Genomic DNA, 21366 nt, shown 5'->3' on the forward strand with positions numbered 1-21366 from the left:
ATAGAAGTACAAGGAAGCACATCTTCAAAGTCATGCAATCATTCTTCAGAGACAATTTAAAAATACAGTTCTTCAATATTGCAAAGGCTCCTTTCCAAGTGGCCTGCCGGAGTGACTCTATTTCAAAAGCATAGATCCAGAGGTGATTACACCATCACTGTTTAGGGTTGGCCTCAAGCACAAAAGAAATAAAAGATTTTTTTTGAGGTCCTTGTGGTCAAGAATGACTGTAGTTTCATATCCTTTAATTCCCAGCAGCACTATACTGGAAGGCAAATTTCAAGCCATTCACTTGGTACTTGCACATTCTTTAGTTAGATTGAAAAGTGTTCATGATTGTAACTTTTGCATTTATATCTGAAAACCCTTGCTACTCTATCTTAATGTCCTAAACAGAGACTAGCATACAAATAGAATAATGAAGTCATGATGTCTGTCATTCATAATTTTTTTCTCTTATGTCAAACCCACTGGCTTCTCCCAGAGAACTTTCCAGTCTTGCAAATATCCCACTTGGATCATTTGGATTATTACTACAGGCATTACACCATTTTTGCCTTCTTCTCCACAAATCCTTGCCCCCCTTTGTTGAAATTCAAACACGTAATAAAAAATGGCATTGATGCACTCCAATCTGCACAATTAAAGAAGATTCTGCCTTCTTTAAATGCCTCTAAGGTTGCCAATCTTTTATTAAAAACAGACTGACTTCAAGCGGGTACTACCTCAGCAGGGTCCATCCATGGTTCCTTGGGCCATTAAAATATCTGCTGTGGCTGATAGATATGCAAAAGATACATGACTCCACTGAAAGTGAGAGTGAACAAAAGTGTTTAAAATTCGGGTTGCACAACATTAGAGTTTTAGGCTCTTAAAACATGCATTCAGGGCACATTGTGCATCCTCACCCAAATTGTCATGACAGTATACATGACCATTGTCAGGAAGCTCTGAGCAATAGCTATGGTGCAGCTTGAGAGCAGAAGAGGTATATTTATGCTGAGCTTGACAGTTTCTATTTTTCACTCCTTTTTACTAGTTTTGTATTTAAGGAAAGGTTTTTATGTTTGTCTGTATAATCCTTATTTCCACTGCTGATTATTTCACAGTGCAGTGAAACCCACAGATTTTAGCAGGAATACAATTATATTAATTGTCCACCACCATAAGAAAAGACTATAGGGGATCTAAAATGCTAGGGAAAGATCAAGGTGGAGGATGTTCTTGTAACAATATTGGTCAATAGTTTGAAGTATGAGAGAACAGGTAGTAATAGAATCCCTTCAAAATTCACATTAGTTATCTCAGTACACTCTACATTAAAACAACATTGCACTGATGGGAGACAAATATTATCATATAAGTCTTCCATGAACAACATTTAAGTGGTCTAAACTCCCCTAATAAGAATGTTTGTATCACAGACTGATTGGACATGCTTTCCTCTTAAATGTGGGTTGTAACCTGTGACAGAAGATGCTTTCTCCTGAAGACATGGACAGCTAGGGAATGATGAGACATGCTGGTACTGTGAACCCAGAGGGAAAAACTGAGCTCTAGTCTGGGAACCGTGCAGCTGCACAAAACTGCGTCCGTGCTGATCAGTCATGCGAGGAGGCATATGGGCAACAAGGACCTTCAGTCATGCCCTAGAGTAGGGATCTGCTTTCTGGAGTAGAGCTGTTTTGTGACCTGCCTGTTCATGCTATAGGCAAAGCTGATAAATGACTGTACCTGACAAGACAAGCATGCCCAGACTGCAATTGTATAACATTGCCTGACTCTAGAGTCACTAGAGTATCTCTGTGAGGTGCTGGTCTGAATTCAGTCATCTATTACTTTTAACTTTTAAATTTTGTTGAGCAGCAAATTGGGGTGCAACACATAATAAGGGAACAAGCATCCCAAAGGAATAGCAAATGCTCTTTGCTAAAGTATGTGAATGTGCTTTCATCTTTTACTTATCTGATTAAATAGCTATTTTGAACATGGGGAAGAAAAAGGAAGTATGAATTTTGATTACAAAATATTTGTTATCCTCAAAGAAACAAGATCAAAAGGTTTTGAAAATAAAATATAACAGCCTTATTTCAAGTCTCCCTTCCTTGAGGCTGTCTTCTATATAAGGCTACATCAACTCAACTTTGAATTGAAGTACATTACTCATCACTTCATGCTATCTTTCAATAAAATAAAACAAACCCATAAAAGTTTGGCACCTGAGGACAGCTATGTCGTGAAGAAGAGAGCAAATACAGTGTGCGTTTAGGGTCTGACTTACAAGTTCTATGTAACTACCCCTATCAAAAATTATTTAGCTACTATTCAAACTTTAAAACTCTTCCCTGCCTGTATTAAAAAAGTGCTGTGACAATATGAAGTGCACTAAACTGTACTACCTTGATATCGGAAAAAAAATTTGAGGAATCCCCTTGTTTCTTCTGTGAGTTGCTAAGAAACAAAGATTCTGTTGGTTCATATCTCATTAACTCTTCTTTGTTTTAGCCTTTACTTTGTATTGCTTTGAATGTATTTTTTTTTTGTCACTGCTCATAGCTGCAAGGCATCAGCAGTGAAACATTTTAAAATTGTTGCTTGTTAAAGAGTAGCTTAATCACCTCTAAGCAGACTTTGACATAGGTTTTTTTCCATATATATATATATATATATATATATATATATATAAATTAAGATTATGACAACCTTTCCCACTGACAGTTAGCATTCGTCATAATCCAAATTGGTATCCTAGAATTCTGTCATTCAAAGGATGGAGAAAATCCTTAGGGTGTTTACCTGTTTGTTACAAGCAAAGATGTGAGTCTGAATAAGTATTTTAACTGGTAACATTATCATGAGGATGTCCATAAAAATGTGTTAATTTCACTAGGGAGTGCAGCTATAATATAGCTTGGTAGTGCTGCTAGAAAGAGAATATTCATCTCAACAACTCGCCCTGGTAAGGGAATTACAAAACAGTACTCCAGAAAATATTTTTTGCTACTTCAATATTAGTTGGCAACATGGTGAAATAGTCAGGAAATCTTCCTTGGGTTTTGTTGTTGTGAAGGTGAATCCAATGTTAACAAATTGAAATTTGATACCGATAGAAGAGAATTTCATAAACAAATGTGTAGGCTGAGAAGTCATTTGTAAAGCCCTCCATATTGCAGTCACTCACTGCAAAGCCTCAGCTTAGTGTTATCCATGTGTAATGTATCACAGACACAATATTCTTCAGGAAAATGTTTCGTAGTAACATACATTACTGCTTTTTGTGATCTTCATAGAAAAAAAAAAGAAAGAAAGCTTGACAGGTTGGTCCCAGATTTGAGTCTGTTAGAAAATGTACATTCAACGTTTGGTCTTCTATTCTTGACAAAAGATCAAGGTTCACTTCTGGGCAAGGGATCAGAGTAAACAAACAAACCATTGTACAGTTGTTTACAATCTAGTTCCCCGCGTCCCCTATATTGTACACACAGTTCATTGTAATACTAAAGCAAAGCACTTGGTATGTAACTGGATTAATAGACTCCTTATAAGCCCTCAAAAATAGATTCAGTGTTTCTGAAAAGCCCATGTTTTTTTAAGGCCACGATTATCTGCCAAGAGTCATTTTGTCTTTAAATCAGCTTAATTAATCTGATGTTTCCACCTCTCAAGCGATTCCTCTTCTTCTCTTCCATTCCTCACAAGATGACCCAATGCCTCTCACTCTGTCTGCGTAAACACTGGAGATCTTGAAGACTTGGCTGTCCCCTCACTACTTGCTTGTAGTTGTTGAGCTCCAACATCCTCTTGAACTACATTCACAGCGAAGAAGAACTTTGAGTATAATCTCTGATGAGGAGTGTGTCATATTTGGGAGAGGACGGGATACAGAGAGCTGATTCAGAAGCTGGAGAGCTGGGAGATGCACTTCCAGAATCGATGGAGTCTCTAAAAGGAGAAGGAGGAGTTAAAGCTACCAACTCCTCCAGATCTTGCTTGGCTGTTGGGGTCTCTGAAGTGCCTTCTTTAATGCTGTCATTTGAAGGTTTCCTAGCAGACTGTGAAGTGCCATTGACTTCAATAGCAGGAAGCGGTTGGATCTCTGCGAGCGTGGTCATTGTTGTAGGGAGCTGGATTTCCCGTGGAATCAGGTATGAAGAGCAGAGAGGAGCAGCCCCCATTGTCCCTGGAGTAGATGTCGAAAGCATCATAGAGTTCAGCTCACTGATATTGGCTGTGAAGCGAGTAACAACACTACTGATCTGCTCCATGAGGGAGCCTTGAGAGGAGCTACTTCGCTGAGGAGGTTCTGACTGCAAGGTAGGGGCTTCATCTTCTGTTCGGCTGACAGAGGCAGTTCTGTGGCTCAAAGTACTGATTGGCGAGGGAGTCTGTGGTCGGTACTGAGCTGGGTATTGCTCTTCAGCTTCCGAAACGTCATAAAGCGTTTTGGCACTAGCCTCGGGAAATGTAGCACTGCTACTGTGTCGGCTACTATCTGTGCTTTTAGAAAAAGGCTTGATCACCGCAGTTTGGTTGGGGTTCTCTTTTTTGTTGATGTGGACTGACAACCGCTGCCAAAGGTGTGCTCCTCGGCTGCTTTTCTCATTCTGGGCCCAGGAAACTGATTTTCCGTTTGAGCTGTAAACACAAATGAGATAAGATGGTAACTTGCAACAAAGTTAAAAATATAATTGCTGTACCTATATCAAGGGCATGTGGCATTTCAGAGTTTATATTCATCATAAAGCTGACTGTAATTTCATCTATATCTATTTATTGCAATATATATATCTCTATCATTAATACCTGCATGTTCGAGGAAAACAAGCAGCATGTCAGCTCATTTCACAGACCAGCTGTGCACCCAGCCATCACCTGTCCTGTGCTAGCTCATGGCCACTGCTGACCCCTCTGTTGAGGCCCTTGGGACATAGGCAGTGTCCATCCTGGGGGGGAGAGCAGCTTGATGGCTTCCCTTCTGCTGGATTGGTGTCAGGATGAGGGCCTGTGGGACTGAGGGATGCATAGAGGAGTGAAGAAAAATGAAATACTTGAAGAGAATGAATGAGAGACTTGGACTGGCTAGAGTGCAGGGGCAGGTGTGTGGGCAGGCCTGGGAGCTTTCAGTGGTAAGGAGCTTGGTATAATGTTCTGAATGGATTTCTGGTATGGGGCAGGGATTGTGGACTGGGAGATGAAGAAGCGTAATCTGTTAAGGCTGGGGAAAAAAAATCTGTTTATGTCTGACTATTTGAAAGCATTGGAGCAATACACAGAAAGGGGCTATACTGGTTGTAGGTAATGGGCAACAACTTCTTCATCAAGGCACTTGGCAAGCTACCTGCCACTAAATTAAAGAAAGAATTTATTTTTTTTCAAATTGCAGTTCGGCTCAGAGAATGAAACTATGTTCCTAGTAGGAAAGAAATACCAGACAAGCTATACAACAAGCAGCTCCTCATGGTAACATGAGTTTGGAGACAGCAATAAACATTTTGCTCAGCTTTTCTGCAAAGTGAGTCCTCTTAGGGTAAATTCTCTTCAGATGCCATCATACTCTTTATCAAAATTGCTTATTTGTCTCCTCTTGATACCTAAGAAAAGCCAGCTGTGGCCCTTATAAACACATAGTATTTCCTTTTACATCTTCCTCAGTCTGATGAGCTGGTGTTCACACATACATTAACATATAGTTCTTGGAAATAAGCAAGATATTAGAAATATTTCTTAGCTGAAACAGACAATGACTCTGAAATGATGTCAACAGGAAAAACAGTGTACACATACAAATAAACATTATATATATATAAAATGCAACAAAACTTTAGACAATTCGCCTTGGTTTCCAAAATGTTTGTTATAGCGGTTTAGGATTTGTGAAAAGACAACAACATTGGAGACCCTGGCAGATTATTGCAAATTTTTTTTTTTTTTTTTTGCTTTTTAAGTCTGCAATAGATATCCTCACATGTTAGCCTGCAGCATAATAGTTTGCAAAGCGCATACTTTAATAAATACAGATGACTTTATACCAGCCTTCATGGGGAGGCTTCCTTCAACTATCCATTTAATAGCTCTTCTGGCCATCTAAAAAAAAAGGACTGGGAAAGCAGATGTATAAGTACATATGGGTTCCCCCTTTTGCTGCAATGGTCACCAGGATGTTTGTGTCTTGGAAGTTGTCTGTTAGGCCCCTACCCCTAAAATGCCAGGCAAAACAGCTGGTGGCTTTTAACTTGCTGTTCAGATAATCCCTTCCTTCTGGTGTACTTCAGTCAGAGCAAGAAGGAAAAGCAAACTCTGTCCTGTAGCACTGCTTACTTTGACTCTTTGAATCTCTGTGGGTCCAGTTCTGGTCTAAGTAGGAGCTGGCACTAATGTCTTGCAGGGTAAAACTGTTCCCTCTGAGGACCATGCACTTGCAGCACATACTCTGTGGGTGTTGAGAACTGTTTGAGAGCCCTGGCTCACAAGTCATGCTGAGTCCTGAGCTCAGTGGGATCTCAGTGACAGCAGCAGGAGCAGAATTTGGATTGTTTGCCTCTAGTTCTGGTATGATGACCATGAAACCTTGTCCCAGTTGCTACTGTGTTTGACCTGGACCAGGAGGGAGAATGATCTGGCACTTGTAACTTTGATCAGAAAGAAAGAGAGGAGCAGATCCAGTCCTGGATATCCTCCTGGTGAGGTCTTAGAAGGACCTGTGACAGGCCTGCCTGCCACAAGGGTGAAATAAATGCCATTAACATGAAGGATTAGTCAATGCAAGTAGAAATGCTTGCCCAAAGAAAGTGGTGTATTCTAGCACCCCTCCTGACTTCAAGCACTGGCTTAGCACAGATGTTCAAACCCTTTAAAAATGTGCTAAGTGCATATAGATATTTTCATGGCCTGAAGGTCAGATTGTAAGAGTTTGTGAAGGCAACATGCTACTTCCTCCAGTTAAAGAGACAATAATTAAGAAGGGATATGAGGCTGAAGAACCTAGGGAAAGGGAAAGGATGAAATCTGAATTTGCATTAAACCCTTGGGAAAGATAGTAAACAGTAAATCTTCAGTGGTGCAAGTCACCAGCCTCCCTGAATCTCAGTTTGGGTTTGGGTCAGTCTTGGCTGATACACTCATACTTCTTTTGTACTCTGCCCAAAAGTAATCTCTGCATGTGGCTCTCATGTTGATCCTAGGGCTCTGAAGGAGACCCAATGGCTGTTTAATGCAAATTTCATGCAAAAGTCTGAAAGACTTGACCATTATTCACAGCAAATTCCTTGATATTACAAACTGAATAGGACACAAACACCATCCACTTGGTGGGGCATTGGAATGGGCTGCCCAAGGAAGTGGTAGAATCAGCATCCCTGGAAGTGCTCAAAACGTTTGGATGTGGCACTTGGGAAAATAGTTTGGTGGTGAACACAGTGATGTTTGGCTTACAGTTGCACTTGATCTCAGAGGTCTTTTCCAACCTTTTTGATTCTATAATTTTTCAGTAAGGAGTGAACCCTATAGCTGAAGAATTTCTGTGTCAGAAATGTATCCTATGCTTTATCATGCTGTACCTACTTACTAGGAAGTCAACACTGGACTGAAGGATGCAATTATTTTTTTGCCTCTGTGAAAGGAGCACCGCATGTTTTCTCATATTGGCATGAAACTGGGTTCTGGATAAATTGCTGTGATAATACTTTAAGATCATGTTCTAATTGCTTATTGATTGATAATCTGTCAAGTCAACTGGAAACCACACAATGCTTACAACTTAAAAATAGAGAAATACAGATAGATCATTGACATAGAATAAGATGTCTAGGAATAGAATTGTTTACATTTACTATGTCCAGCTCTGCCTTGACTCTTCAATGATGGGAAACTTTAGGATAGTGAAATTTTAGATTTTTCTTGTAAACAGATTTTGCCTCCATCAGTTGAAAACATAATAATTACACTTTTGAACTCCCAAAGGAATTTCATTACAAAGTTTGGATAAATACAAATTTCTTCTACCCTACTCTTCTGACCTGCCAGTTCTGCTGCTACATTGTACTGAATAGAGCAGAGGAGAATGCAGCAAACTTCAACCAGTGATACCAAAGTGTTCAGGGTTTTTATTTTGTAAAACAAAGCCTTTTGCAAAACATTTTTTTGGTTTTAATTTCTTTTGCTATAGGTTAATTAGGTTCGTCTTTATGCACAAGAGACATTTCCCGAAAACCAGACAGTAATTGTTTCTCCATTGTCTTTACTAAAAGCTGCTTTGATTTTGATAGACTTGCAATTTTCCCTGCCTTCTAGACTTACATAATATGTACAAGAAATTAAATTAGAATAAATGAGAAAACTTGGAAGTAGCTGATATTTCAAATATTTTTCTACTGTTGTCCACTTGATGACAGAATAGCAATTAGATTTGTTTCTCCTGTTATTTTTCTTACTGAATCTCTTTAGAGACACTTGAGTTTTGTCTTTAGGGATTTTTTTCTGTTCATGAGAGCTATTAACTACTTTTTATGCACTTAGATGTGAAAAAAATATTCCCCTCCCTTTACATATATATTTTTTAACTGTCTAGAATGGATCACTTGGCCTTTTGTTTTTTCCTGAGGTAGTAGAAGTTTTGTTGCAGTATTTTTTCCTTGTTGTATGATTATAAGATGGTTCATAGGTCTGCCACAACTGTTTTTTTTAGCCAGGTGCTAGTGAAGCAAATTTGTTTTGTAAGGTACTTCAAAATGCAGAAGAAATGAAAAATAGGAAAAGGAATTTAGAGGCACAGCAGCTGAGAACTCTCATATTTTAACAAGGGTGACATTCTCATTAATTACCCACATCTGCTAAAATTAATTCTGTACTGAATGCCTAGGGACTGGTACTGGGGGCAGTTACTGAAAGCATATGCAATTTGAAAATAAGTCACTTGTTCTCTTAATATCTTTGACTGAACTAGGAAAATCAGTTTAAAATGATGGAATTCATTATTTTTTAAGAAAGCCCCGAATGCATAGCTGCATAGTATTATTCAGCAGTGGAAACCAAAATATAAGTGGAACCATAAAAATGTAAGGGAACTTTTGTTCCCTGTCAGATACTAACATGGGTATCTAATTCCAAATGTGAAATGGTACAACTGCAAACACACACTGGACAATAACTTGATGGAGACACATATGATATGTTTGCAACCTGCCCTCGTGTGACTACAATAAGGAAAGATTTCAAATTCTTAAGTTTATAAGTCCATGAATGGAAGCTTGTATTTTAGAACACTGATCTAAATTTTATGGAGCTAAAATTCATAGCAAATTTGTGCCCAGATGTTTCAATGGTTGAAGTGTTACAATTAATGTACAGCTCCAATACTGTGCAGACTTCTTGCATCTTTAAGGGAGAAGTCTTTCCATGTTATCCCCAGAAGAAGCTGGCAGTGATAAGCAGGATAAACTTCTGTACTTGGCTCAGCTCATATAACTTTCTGCCAAAGAAAACCCTTGTTATTCAAAGTAAATAGCAGGAACCTATTCTCGTTTTAGACTCGTCTACTGAAAACTTATTAAGGACTCAATGATGTAATTACTCTGCCTGAAAAGGATTTGTGTGCTATCTGTAGACTTAATTAAAATTTGATTCTTCATAAGGGATGGTGTGTGTATGTGTGTGTGCCCGTGATGAATTAAGTCAATTCTACCACTGTAATGTTTCATTTTGTTGCTATTCCTCTAATTTTAAAAAGCTTTTAAGAAAACCTCTACATGCTTATGTAATTGTTTCCCTAGGTAAAAGACAATTCTGTCATACACAAATAACCTGTTAGTGATTTATTATTCAAATTATTTAGTTTAAATTAATCTCATACTGCTTTTTGTATGGAAATAAATGACAACAAAACAGAAAAGAGGAATGATACAGGGCAAAAAATAATTTTGTCATGTCCTGAGTTCTAGAAATAAAAAATTATTTGCAATTATTTTTCAGAGTAGTTTTCTGTTCTGAACAGCAAGAGCAATTATTTATATTACTCTACAAACCATAATCTGTTGATACCTCATTTCCTTATGAAAATCCCAGCTGACATTTATATGAGTGACTTTAATATGTAAGTTTGAAAGAAACTACTAAGTGAGAGAGACCTGATGAACAAAACCTTTGCCAGTGGCCTCCCAGTGCAGCCACCAGTGATGCTGATTCTGGTAACTGCTTCAGCAGCACACCTGGTTAGATTGGGAAATGGAGGGTCTGGTATCTGAATGAAACATTTCTAGTACATCAGTAGTACAACATTTCTAGTATATCATTACCCAAAATGCAAAAATTATCATGGTATGAGATGTATCTTCTTTCCTCTAGTATCATGACCACATTGCTATTGTTAATTAAGGTAACTAGAGCTGTGTTATGCTTTTTTTTTTTTCTGAAAAATGCCCTTTCAAGCATCTCTGAGCACATCTCTTCTACACTGGAGCATTCTATTCACAGGATGGAGAGAGGACAATGACACCTCTTGAACTCTGAGCACTGCTTCCTGAGTTCTGCTTAAAGCAGAACATGCTTTAAGGTGTTTTCAGCATTACTTGGTCAACATGATTTTTCATTATTTTCATTGCTAAAGGTATGAAATGGGAATCGGAAAAAATAGAAACCATCACCTTACCAGACACTGAAATCAAGTGTAAAAGCAGTGCACAAAAAAAAAAGAAATACAAACCACACACACATACACAAACAAAAAAACAACCAACACACCGACGAAAAAAAAATTAGCTCTCCAAAGTCAAGAGTTGATTTGACTTCTATCTTCTGCAAAGAGCATGCAACTGGAGGAATTTTACATGTTTTGCATGCCTAATAAACAATCACAGAAGTAGTTTTCCGCATGGGACTTATCAGCAGGAAAATTACTCCTTTGAGTTATTAAGCAGTTTCTTATTAATTGCATTCAGTCAAATAAAAAATGTATATATTATTCAAGAAATGCAAAAGAACTGATGCTGTGATGCCTGTTTTGTGAAAACTTCATAAAACATCTCATTCCATAGCTGATTTTATCATATATGTGTGAATGATACTCACAGGTGATGAGGATGTTATAACTTCCCTAACTGGAAATAGTCTTACAAGGTATCACATAATAGACCCACTACTTCTATTTTTATGTCATTTTTCATCTTGAAAAATCCAAGGCCACTTCCAATTCTAATATAAAGGCATAGATAGGCCCAGATGTGGAAAATGTCCACAGTAGGCTTGGAACACAAATATGATGCTGCACAAGGGATTTGAGGACATGAACTGAACAACACTGCCCAGAATTAATTGCACAGCATTATTTAGACTGAAAGACTGTAAGTGGGATTTGTCCAGTATCATGGGACCTCTTTGTCCCATGAGATGGTGAGTTTTTTCATCATTCACAAATGGTCAGGCCCCTGTATGTCTTTTTCCATCTGCTCTTCACCTCAGTGACTTCTAGCACTGGTCTGATACTTACTGGGGCACGAGAAAGTACCTACTTTCTGTCCTGCAATGTCTAGTTCTCTCTGGGAGATTCCCAGGCTATTCAATAGCAACCCTGTTGAGCTCACAAAATTGGACAAGGACCATTGGCCAGGACATTGTGGCTGGAGACAACAAAAAACAGCCATCAAATGCAATTGCACTCTCTGTTAAGCAGCAGGTGTTCTTAACTGTTTGAGTAGTTCTTGCAGCTGACAGTCTTGCTGTGGAACTATTAGACTGACACAGTTTCCAGTCTTTTTGACTGTCAGGGCATCCTCTTTAACAGGAACCTTTTTCTCCTCTCTACTTGACTCAGATCGATTACAGTCTGGAATGCAAACAGATTCTTCACTGTGAAGATATAAAAAAGAAGTTTTTCAAATGTGTATATATGGCCAGGTAAAACAGAGCTGAATACTGTACAACAAAATACAATTGTCTGACAATTACATGTATTTTCCCACTCTTCTAAGTTCCATTATATATTGATTTCAGATAGCTTTTAAATAAAGAATAAATATTTCTAAAGGCAATGCAATGTAAGAAAAAAATTCCAAATGACACATAGACAAGAAACCTCTCCATTTGACAAAAAAAAAAAAAAACAAAACAACTTTGTGTACAACACTCAGCAATCAATGTTTCTGATGGTATTTTAACTGCAGGAGCCCTCAGATGTGTGCTATGTGGTGTGAGTGTTGATGGCCCTATATATGTGTGTGAATGCTCTACCCAAGGGAAACATAGCACTTTGCAAGTATCTCCCTGAACACCCTCCTGCAATGAAAAAATTTCCCGAGGGATATAACATTTGGGAAAAGTGACAGTATAATTTGGTCACCCTGTGCTCTACAGTTACATTTATAAATATCATACAGGGCTTGAGTAGGAATGAGTAGATCTTTTAATAAATGGTAAAATGGTTCTTACACTTAGTAGAACATAACACAATGGCACAATGCTTCTTAAGAGCATTGTTTCATGAAAGATGTATAGCCATCTTTGGCATGTATGTGCTTATTCATTTATGAAAGGACATGTATGGAGAAATGAAAATTGTGTCCTGTGGGAGAGTTCAACTTTTGGAAATCTGGCTGGACTCAAAATGAGAAGAATTGCTGAAATCTCCAAGTACTTCACAGAATTAAGGAGTTTGAAATATTTCAATAGGAAAAACATCAAAATGGCCATACTAAAGCAGTTAATCCTAGTAACATTGAAAAAACTCTAGTCTTTGATGTTCATTGAATTGTAGCATTGCTTAATGTCATGCAAAACATTATGATAATGAAACAAAAATAATTATATTAATTGAATTGAGAAAGTTATGAAAAAGATGCTTTAAACTGTATTTAAAATTACTTTGAAACCTTTCCTTAAAATAACTGTAAAACTCAGCACTTTTCCATAAGATATTTGACTGAGAATAACCAACATTTTTATATTGAATATGTTTTTATCAATCAGTTTTTCTCTGCCCTTTTAAAAAGATCTTTTGGTTAGACTTAATGTAACCCCTAATATGTAGCCGACCTACCCTTACTCCAGATTTGAATGCTGCTTCTTTTCATCTGCCCAACTGGCTTAATGAGTCAGGTGTAAGATTTCTCCTCTTCAAAGCACCATATTACAACAACATCACATAGGACATGTGGTTCAGATCACTGGAATGAACACGGTGCAGGGGTTTTTTGGTAGTCAGATGGAACACAGAAATCAGCAGTGGCAACATGTTGGGTTTTTTTTTTTTTTTTTTTTTTTTTTCCTTGTCTAAACATACTTTATGAGATACACAGCAATTACAGACAGAGGATCTAGCCTAGAATTATCCTGGGCTACTCCTTCTGTTCACAGACATATCACACTGACCTAAGGCCACTTGCTCTTTGCTTACCTGGTCATTGTAGCTCGCCCACCATTCCCCATACTCCCTTTTGGGGTGAAACACTCTATTTCCGACTTGTGCGGGGGGGCCAGTCTCCTGCCTTTGTACCTAATAAATCACGACAACAACAGGAGCAAACAGAGAGAAGTGATTGTGTGCTCAGCTTTCTTTGACAGCTGCTGTGCAAAGGGCCATGCACATGAATGTTACTGTGGCAGTGGTAGAGAAGAGTGCAAAGCAGCTGTGGGAGTGGTGGAATAACTGCATAAAACCCCAGAGCAGTGTTAAAGCAAACAGGGTTATGCAAGACAGGTGCTCACCATTTTCTTTATATATATCTGTATCTGTTATCTCTATATAGGAGGAGCCAAACAGTTTTACAGAATAAATAACATGCTAATACTTTAATATTTTTTTTGAATTAGACCAAAACAGTTAGAGAGAAACAGTTTAAGGGAAACAACACTTAAGAATCAGTGGGAAATCATCTGGTGGCCATGTTCTCAATCATAACTTATTTCCCTGGTCCTACATCCCTGTAATATGTGGCTTGTTCCACTTTTCAAAGCAAACACCAGGGTAGTGGTTTGGTTGGGTAAAATTGGTGTGCGCTCACAGTTCATGTCGTGAGTGGGACTTCCTCTCTCCACTGGCAACAATTAGAAGTTAGATGACTTGCTGAGATCTAGACATAAAGTCAAATGAGATCAACCCCAAACCTAGAGCCCAATGCAGTACTATGTGTATTTTACATACAAGACCTCACACTTTGATGAAAAAAATCACTTGGATAAACAGTTTAATATTTGACCATCTAATTAATTCATGGATGGAATACAAGATAAGACCTGGTCGTTGTTTACTTACTGAACATTCAGTTGGTATGTGAGTAATGTAGTGTCTCGTACTGTCTCTCCTCCCAGCAGTGAACTTCCCCTTAATCATACAAATTCTTGTGCTAGGTGTTGAAATACCTATTTAAATCCTTTAAGAAAAATTTGGGAAAAATTCTTGCATGTGTCTTCTCAAAGAGATTGTGATATCCCACCCCCAAATCCTATGAGCTGTGCTGTGGGTTTTTAACACACTTCTGCGGAGAAGTTTGTGCATTTAACACTGTTAAAATGACAAAATAATGGATTTTTTTTTGTTGTTGCTCATTCATTAATCTGATCTAGATAACAAAAGTACCCTGACGAGAATTACCCTGGAAAAGATAAACAACCTGAGTACAGAGAAAGTGAACTAAATATTGGATGCAGTTGTAGTAGACCCTCAGATGCAGAGTATATTACATAAATCACTGATGAAGAAGCTTAGTGAATCTGAGAGTGAACTGGAGACAGCAAAATGAGATGTGTAAGTGCAAAGTCCTTTGGTGTACAAATTGTAACCTTACTGAAAGGACGAACAACAGCAATTTTGCAGATTCGCTACCAAGGTTTTAAGACAATCTGGAGTGTGGTATATGTAGTGCTCCCAGATAGGCACGAAGCTCACACAGGACACAGGTACTAAATGGAAGTCGATTCCTAGAGCAGAGAAAAAGTGGATGGGTTTAGAGAGTAGATAAATGTACTGAAAAATACAAAAGAATTCAAAATGGATCGTACAAAATTAATTGGTATAGCCAGAGAAAAAGGAGAGAGAAAAGAATGTGTAGAAACTTCACAGGAAAGAAGAGGAAATAACCTTGGAGTGAAGGTGTTAGACATCAAAGAAAGTAGAATTTAAGAGGATCAGGATGGAAATACAGTTATATCTAGAGTAAATAAAGAGATATTTTGTCTAGCAAGGCACAGGGAAAAAAATCAAAACTAGAAAAAACTAGAAGACTCTAAAAGCTCACAATAAGTAGAATTCTAGAAAGTAGCCAGCAAAAAAGAACAAGAGGTAAATGTCCTTGGTAATCCCATCCTAAAGAACCCCTGGTTAGGACGGATGTGACCCAGATAAATAAACCCCCACAACTGTCCATTTTACATTAGCATAAATTTCACTACCAGCAGAGACACTGTTATGAATCTCTCAAGTTTATCCATCCACTCAAGAGCAAATTGCACCATCAGAAACAACTTGTTGTCTCATAAAACCTCAAAGCCTTGAGCCATAGTAACTGCTACGCTGCCATTCATTCAGTGCTAAATGTCCACGGAATTATGAAAACAGTGACCAAACTCTAATCAATCCTTCTGGTGTGGAAAGTGCATCTTGCTGTCGAAAGGAAGCTGCAAAATTCTTTGAGTGACTATTCTGGAAAGGCACACCAAAATAAAATGGTGCATGCATAAAATATTTTCAGGTCTCAGAGCAGACACAAGAAATTACTGTGGCTCAGAACACCTTGCATTACAAAAATGTCTCCTCCCAGGTTGTTAAAACCGAGGTTTGCTTTGAAAGAGTAAATCAGTTGAGAGGGAAAACCCTCAGGCATTTACAGTTGACATAAGAAATACTAATGTGAAAAGTAATTGGGTATTTTGGAAGAAGCATAAACCACTATAGTGTACGCAGTATTTGCAAGAACAAACTTCTTTTCTCCTTTTCTTCAAATTCCAATTCTATATTGGTTAGAAAAAAGATAGAAGACTTTGATTCTATGCAGAAAGGTGGCCACTAAATTCTGTTAAAAGATTTAAAATATTTTGGGTAATCCTTAAGTGTTTTTCTCACATCTTTTGGTGAGGAATGGTGATCTGTGTCATTTTTTTGGCACAGGAGCAAGTTTTCTTAAGGAAAATATTTAATGATAAATACTAATATGTTTTATAAGTGCTGATCAGTGACAGGAAATTTGGGAAGTAATTCCCAGTAACTCAGTCACTGCAGAGCTTATCCATTTGCCAAATGATTGGTCACATCACTCTATCTTACACAGCAGTGCTCTGCTCTCTCCAGAAAGCCTCACTAGAGAGAAACTCTAGTTTCGAGAAACCATGACTGTATTGCCTTGTTTTTAGTGAAGCCAATGTACATGTGATATATGGCAGGAAACACCAATGAGACTGCTCAGTTTTGAAGACCTTTTTTCAGGAGAACCTTTTTTGAAGACCTAGAAAAAAAGGTTTGCTAGACCTTTCTCTGGCCTTCTTCACCTTCCAATAAAACTCCTCTTGTAGACCAATATTAATGGATACTATGGGAAAAAAAAGGGGGAATATGGGTATCATCATCATCCTGAATGAGATCAGTAGTCATTCACTAAAATCTGTAGAAATCAGCTTTTATGTATGTGTAGGTGTAGATCCCTACTAGTTGTTTTTTGTTTTGGTTTGGTTTGGTTTTTTTTTTAATCTGTGCTGACAAGTCTCTAGTCTTTTTTAGACTATGCCTCCACTGTAGATCCAGGTGCTGGTATCCTGGTGGTCTTGACTTCATGTTAGGGTGAGACCCTTTTTTGTTCATCATCCCTTGTACTTCTGCTCTTTCCCAGTTTCCATGCAGGTGTTGGATACCTTGATCAGCAGCACATTTCATATGGCTGTACATCCCCTGTCTGGAGGATGTTGGCAGGGGAGACCTAGAAGCTGTACCATGGCCTACATTTATGAATAGTTTGGTCGAATACATTCTTGAATCCTTGAAAAATAATCTGTGGATAGAATGTGGATGGTAATGCACAGGTTCTGTTAAAATGTCCACAATATGCAGGGTGAGAGATTTCTCAAAAGACAAGAACTTGCATTCACAAAAAGCAGTTTTTTCAAAAAATCTGTTCTCTGAAAAAAAAATGACCAATTATAAACTGGTCTTGCTCTTTGACATAAGGGTCATATTTCAAATATGCAATCTCATACTGCCATGCAGAAGTGTTATTGATTATTGAGCACCCAATGTGTGCTTGACAATGTTAATGTATATACAAGCAGTATATTTCACCTGCAATTTTCCTTGCTCTTGATATTAAGAAATTATGAAGAACCTAAATTTCATAGCAGCAGAGTTAAAGCCAGTCTTTAGATTAGATAATATGTTTAAAGATTTCTGCATAAATGCTAAAGAATGGAATGTGAAAAATAATGTTTTTACTATAGGGGCTGCTTTGAACTACAAACATACTGTGTTCTTGAAAATTGATTCTGTGAGGTTGGTCATGCTATCTTGAAATTGCAGCATATTGCACTGAATATTTTGAAAGAGTCTCTGTTTATTGTGTGAAATTCACCCATTTTTGTAATGGCTAAAATGAATTGTATATTATTAAGCATGCCATGTTTTTCATTTTTTAAAAAAATCAATGTATAAACATTACTTGCTTATTAGCCCAATTTTAGTAAGTAAAATTGACTTAGATACAAACTTAATTTTTTTTTTCAAGTGCAGCATAATGTTTCACTTTTTTTTTAAAGCTTATTCTAATTAAGCAATCATTCATTACTGGTGAATTAAAATAACATTTTTGTTGGAATGATATGCAAAGCATTATACTGGCTCAAGGGAAGATTAGACTGATAGCAAAATATTACCAGTCTGTTTAATTCCCTTGTTCCAGAAAGATATTTCTGAAGTGCTGGACAAACCATTGTACAGGATTTTCATAGAGTTTTACCTATATAAACATTCAATATATAATGCTATATTCAAAACTATAACAGATTAAAATTGTTATATATTATAAACATAAATAATGATTATATATTTTAGCAGGCATCCGCCTTAAATTTCAGTCACAGTCATGAAAAAAAAAAACCCACAGCTCTCAGCCAGATGAAATGCCATCTCTTCCACTAGTCCACATCAACATCCAGGATACAAGTACAAACACTATTCATTATAATTCATACAGGTGGCAGACTGCTTCGTGACTTGGTGGGCCTTGGAAGGAGGGGAGTGCATGTCCTAGTCTTTTGTTTATCGGATTAATTACTGTGCATCAAATCAATTACAATGTGAGTTTTTATCAAAGTTTGCTGTAGAAAGAAGCAGAAGTTCCTTTGGTAGACAAACCTCGTAGACAGGACCTACATCATGCATGCTAATGAACATGAGACCATCTGCATGGCTGGCTTCTCTGGGTGCTCTCCAGCATGTGTGATAAGGACAGTGGTGATACAGTATATGGTGGCCTTTATTTGTCATCAGAATTTTGGAAGACAGGCTTGAAGATTAAAAAAAATGGAAAAGGGATAAACACTGCTATTTCTAAAAAATAGAAATTCTTTCTTTCCCTAAATAAATATAGAACTTTTGGGTCCCACCTTCACTGTTCCTTCCTTTTCTTTTTTGCAGTACAGTAGCAAGACTTCATTTTGCAACCTAAAGCATATGCGGGTAACAGTAGGCAGGGAACTGTTCATAATGTCATTTAGTTTGCAGACTTCAGCTATGATATTTGTTTTAAAATGATTGTAACAGTGTCTTTATAATATAAATAATTCCAAATATTAGGCTTGAAGACATGTGCTCAGTTAATGCAGCCAAAAAAATTATATCAATCAATCAATCAATCAATCAATATTTTAATTAAATTTGAGGGGAAAATTCAAAACAACAGCACTAACACTGTACACAAAAACCAATGTAATAAGGTCATTCAAGAGTATAAATTCATTATACAGATGGAATATTTTAGCAGCAATTTATCAAAAGCTTTCAGTAATACCTTTCACTGAGTTTTATAAAATATTCTTCAGTCATTTCAGAGTATTTGAAGTTTAATTAATCACAGTATCAAGCTTGTCCAAAAAGACACCACGACTAAATTATTTAGGGAAAAGTGAAGGACTCAAATCATTCACTAATCTCTCAATCTAAATTTTTGTAGCATATTAGATTAAAATAGCTCCAGATGATCCATTTGGGAACTGATTCATTAATAAATACAGACTAATCCATCAAAAGGATAATGACTTTCTCTGAAGAGTCTTTTTTTTTTTATTCTGCATGCATCAACATTTAATTTTAGCAAGGCTATGAAGCAAACAAATAGTATCTTTTATACTATGCCTAGATTTTCTTTTTTTTAAATAAGAACAATACCCATTGGGCTAAACCTTCACCTCATATAAATTGTTATCTGCTCTAATTACATTAAGTCATGTAAGAAGCTTAGCCCTCACTTTCTGGCCATCAACTCATAATACAGAAGCATCTAATCACTTTTGTGCAATTTGTCATCAAGGGTCCCATTAAAGAGAATCTGGAGAAATTAACTTATTTTTTTGGTGCACAATGATTTTTCTATGACATCTTTTGCCCTACAGTAATATGTGGTCCTGTTTTGAGCAGCTTTTCTACTTTTCAGTTTCCAAAAGGATTTATTGCATTGAGGTGGGCAATGGCTAAAAGCTGGTCATTGTTACCACTGTTACTAGTTGAAAGATGGTGCCAATCATTTCTAGAACGTAACTTAAGCATTAGTTCTCCCAGTTCACACTCTTTGATAATCTCCCAATTAATTCTATGTACACACAAGAGTTGTTTAGCAACACTAAACATCACCTCCAAATGATTTCTTTAATCTATAAAACTTTAGGAATTCAAATAATGTCCCCCACATATTTTTTTTTCCCCATGGTGAAATAAAACTGGAATTGGAAAGAGCTGTTACTATAAAGCTACTATAACAGTCTGATGGGTATAAGACAGGTGGGTGGGGACCTCTCCTATGACACTGACTGACATTAAAAATCATTTTACTTTTCACCAGGCTAGAAAGTATCTCTTTTTTTTTTCCCAATGCCTTTTTTCTTTTTTTCTATTCCAATCAGTGTTTATTTAATACAAGACAGAACAGCTCCACCAAGTTCCAGTAGGAAAGCAACCCATGCTGTCATATATTACAAGCTGCTGATATTACTCCATACAACAGGTTATGCACTAGTTCTAAGCTCAGTCTTGTAGGGTTACAACTTGTTCTATATTCAGTTTCATGTTTTCCATGTTTCAATCAGTTCAACTAACTGCAGAAACTGTAGAACCGATGACTTTCATGAAATCTGTGACTGTTAGTCTAGTGTTTAGGAAAGTTATGTTTTGCCTTGTTTTGCCAGGCAATGGACTTGATGGAGTGTTAATCTTAGTGTACTGTATGACCAATCAGATCACCAGGAGTATCTCAGACCTTTGGTTATGAAAATTTTGAGTATGAGCCTATAGTCTGTGTCCTGAAGAAGTCTGGTAAATAAAAAGTTTTTAAAAATTAATGTGGAAGTGAGGTGTAGTGTTCTTTTATCATGGTTCAAAATGTGTCAGAGAAATTGTTCAAGCTGCATATATATGAAGATAAAACTGGCACTTGCACTATAAAAAATGTGTCTCAATAGAACGTGCTGTGGCAGAAACTCAGGAACAGTATCTTTTTCAATGGGTCTGCACATGAGGAATGAGAAACAGCTTCAGCTTTCCACAAAAAATCTCTCAGTTTTTCTTGTACTCCATATTCTTCACAGGACTAAAAGCTCTGTGTCAAATAACAGGCCTGTTTCATATCTCAGGCAAGTTGCTGAGGCATAGGAGATTTGAATCTGTCCCATTTACATTTGAAATCCTCATGCTGAGTATACACACACATTCTCTAAAAAGATTTGATCACAGCTTGATGGCCATGACTTCAAATCTATCTACTTATTCATGTATGTGGCTTTCAGCCAGTGAAAAGTGGATATCTGGATAGTGAGAATTGCATGGGTTGCATTTTGGGGACCTTGCCATGGTGTGTGTAACAGTGTCAGAAGTTTATTCTGGTGGGGTTTCCCATTTGTCTGGAAAATCAATGTCTTCCCAAGACTTTCTTCGTAATACAGAATAGCAGTAGTGAAACCTTGAAGTTTTCACATTTTTTATTTACTTGGTCTTTTTCAGTACTTTATATGGATTTTATTCATATTCAACATTAGAAGTACTATTTTAAGAATTTCTTGTGGAAAAACAAAAGAGAAACTTCAATTCAGACTTCTGAAAAAGCTTATCCCAAAATTTCGGTGCTGAAATATGGCATGCGGATGCATTATATAATACTTAGACTGGAATAGTTCTAATTATGAATGGCAGTT

The 21366-nt window shown here is 37.2% G+C and overlaps 1 protein-coding gene across 3 annotated transcripts in view; it reads right to left on the reverse strand.

The window, feature by feature from the left end:
* Window positions 1-3812: 3812 nt before the first annotated feature.
* GRM5 (glutamate metabotropic receptor 5) overlaps window positions 3813-21366 on the reverse strand; it is a 228831-nt gene continuing 211277 nt past the window's right edge. The window contains exons 8-10 of one of the 3 annotated variants that reach the window (XM_053934652.1): window positions 13382-13480; window positions 11677-11838; window positions 3813-4635 (exon numbers count right to left, since the gene is read on the reverse strand). In XM_053934652.1, the coding sequence (XP_053790627.1) occupies window positions 3813-4635; window positions 11677-11838; window positions 13382-13480 (1084 nt within the window). The remainder of the gene's footprint in view (window positions 4636-11676; window positions 11839-13381; window positions 13481-21366) is intronic. The other 2 variants (XM_053934653.1, XM_053934655.1) reach the window with 2 other exon arrangements.

The sequence above is a fragment of the Vidua chalybeata genome, chromosome 2 (genome assembly GCF_026979565.1).
Source record: "Vidua chalybeata isolate OUT-0048 chromosome 2, bVidCha1 merged haplotype, whole genome shotgun sequence".
NCBI classification, from domain to species: Eukaryota; Metazoa; Chordata; class Aves; order Passeriformes; family Viduidae; genus Vidua; species Vidua chalybeata.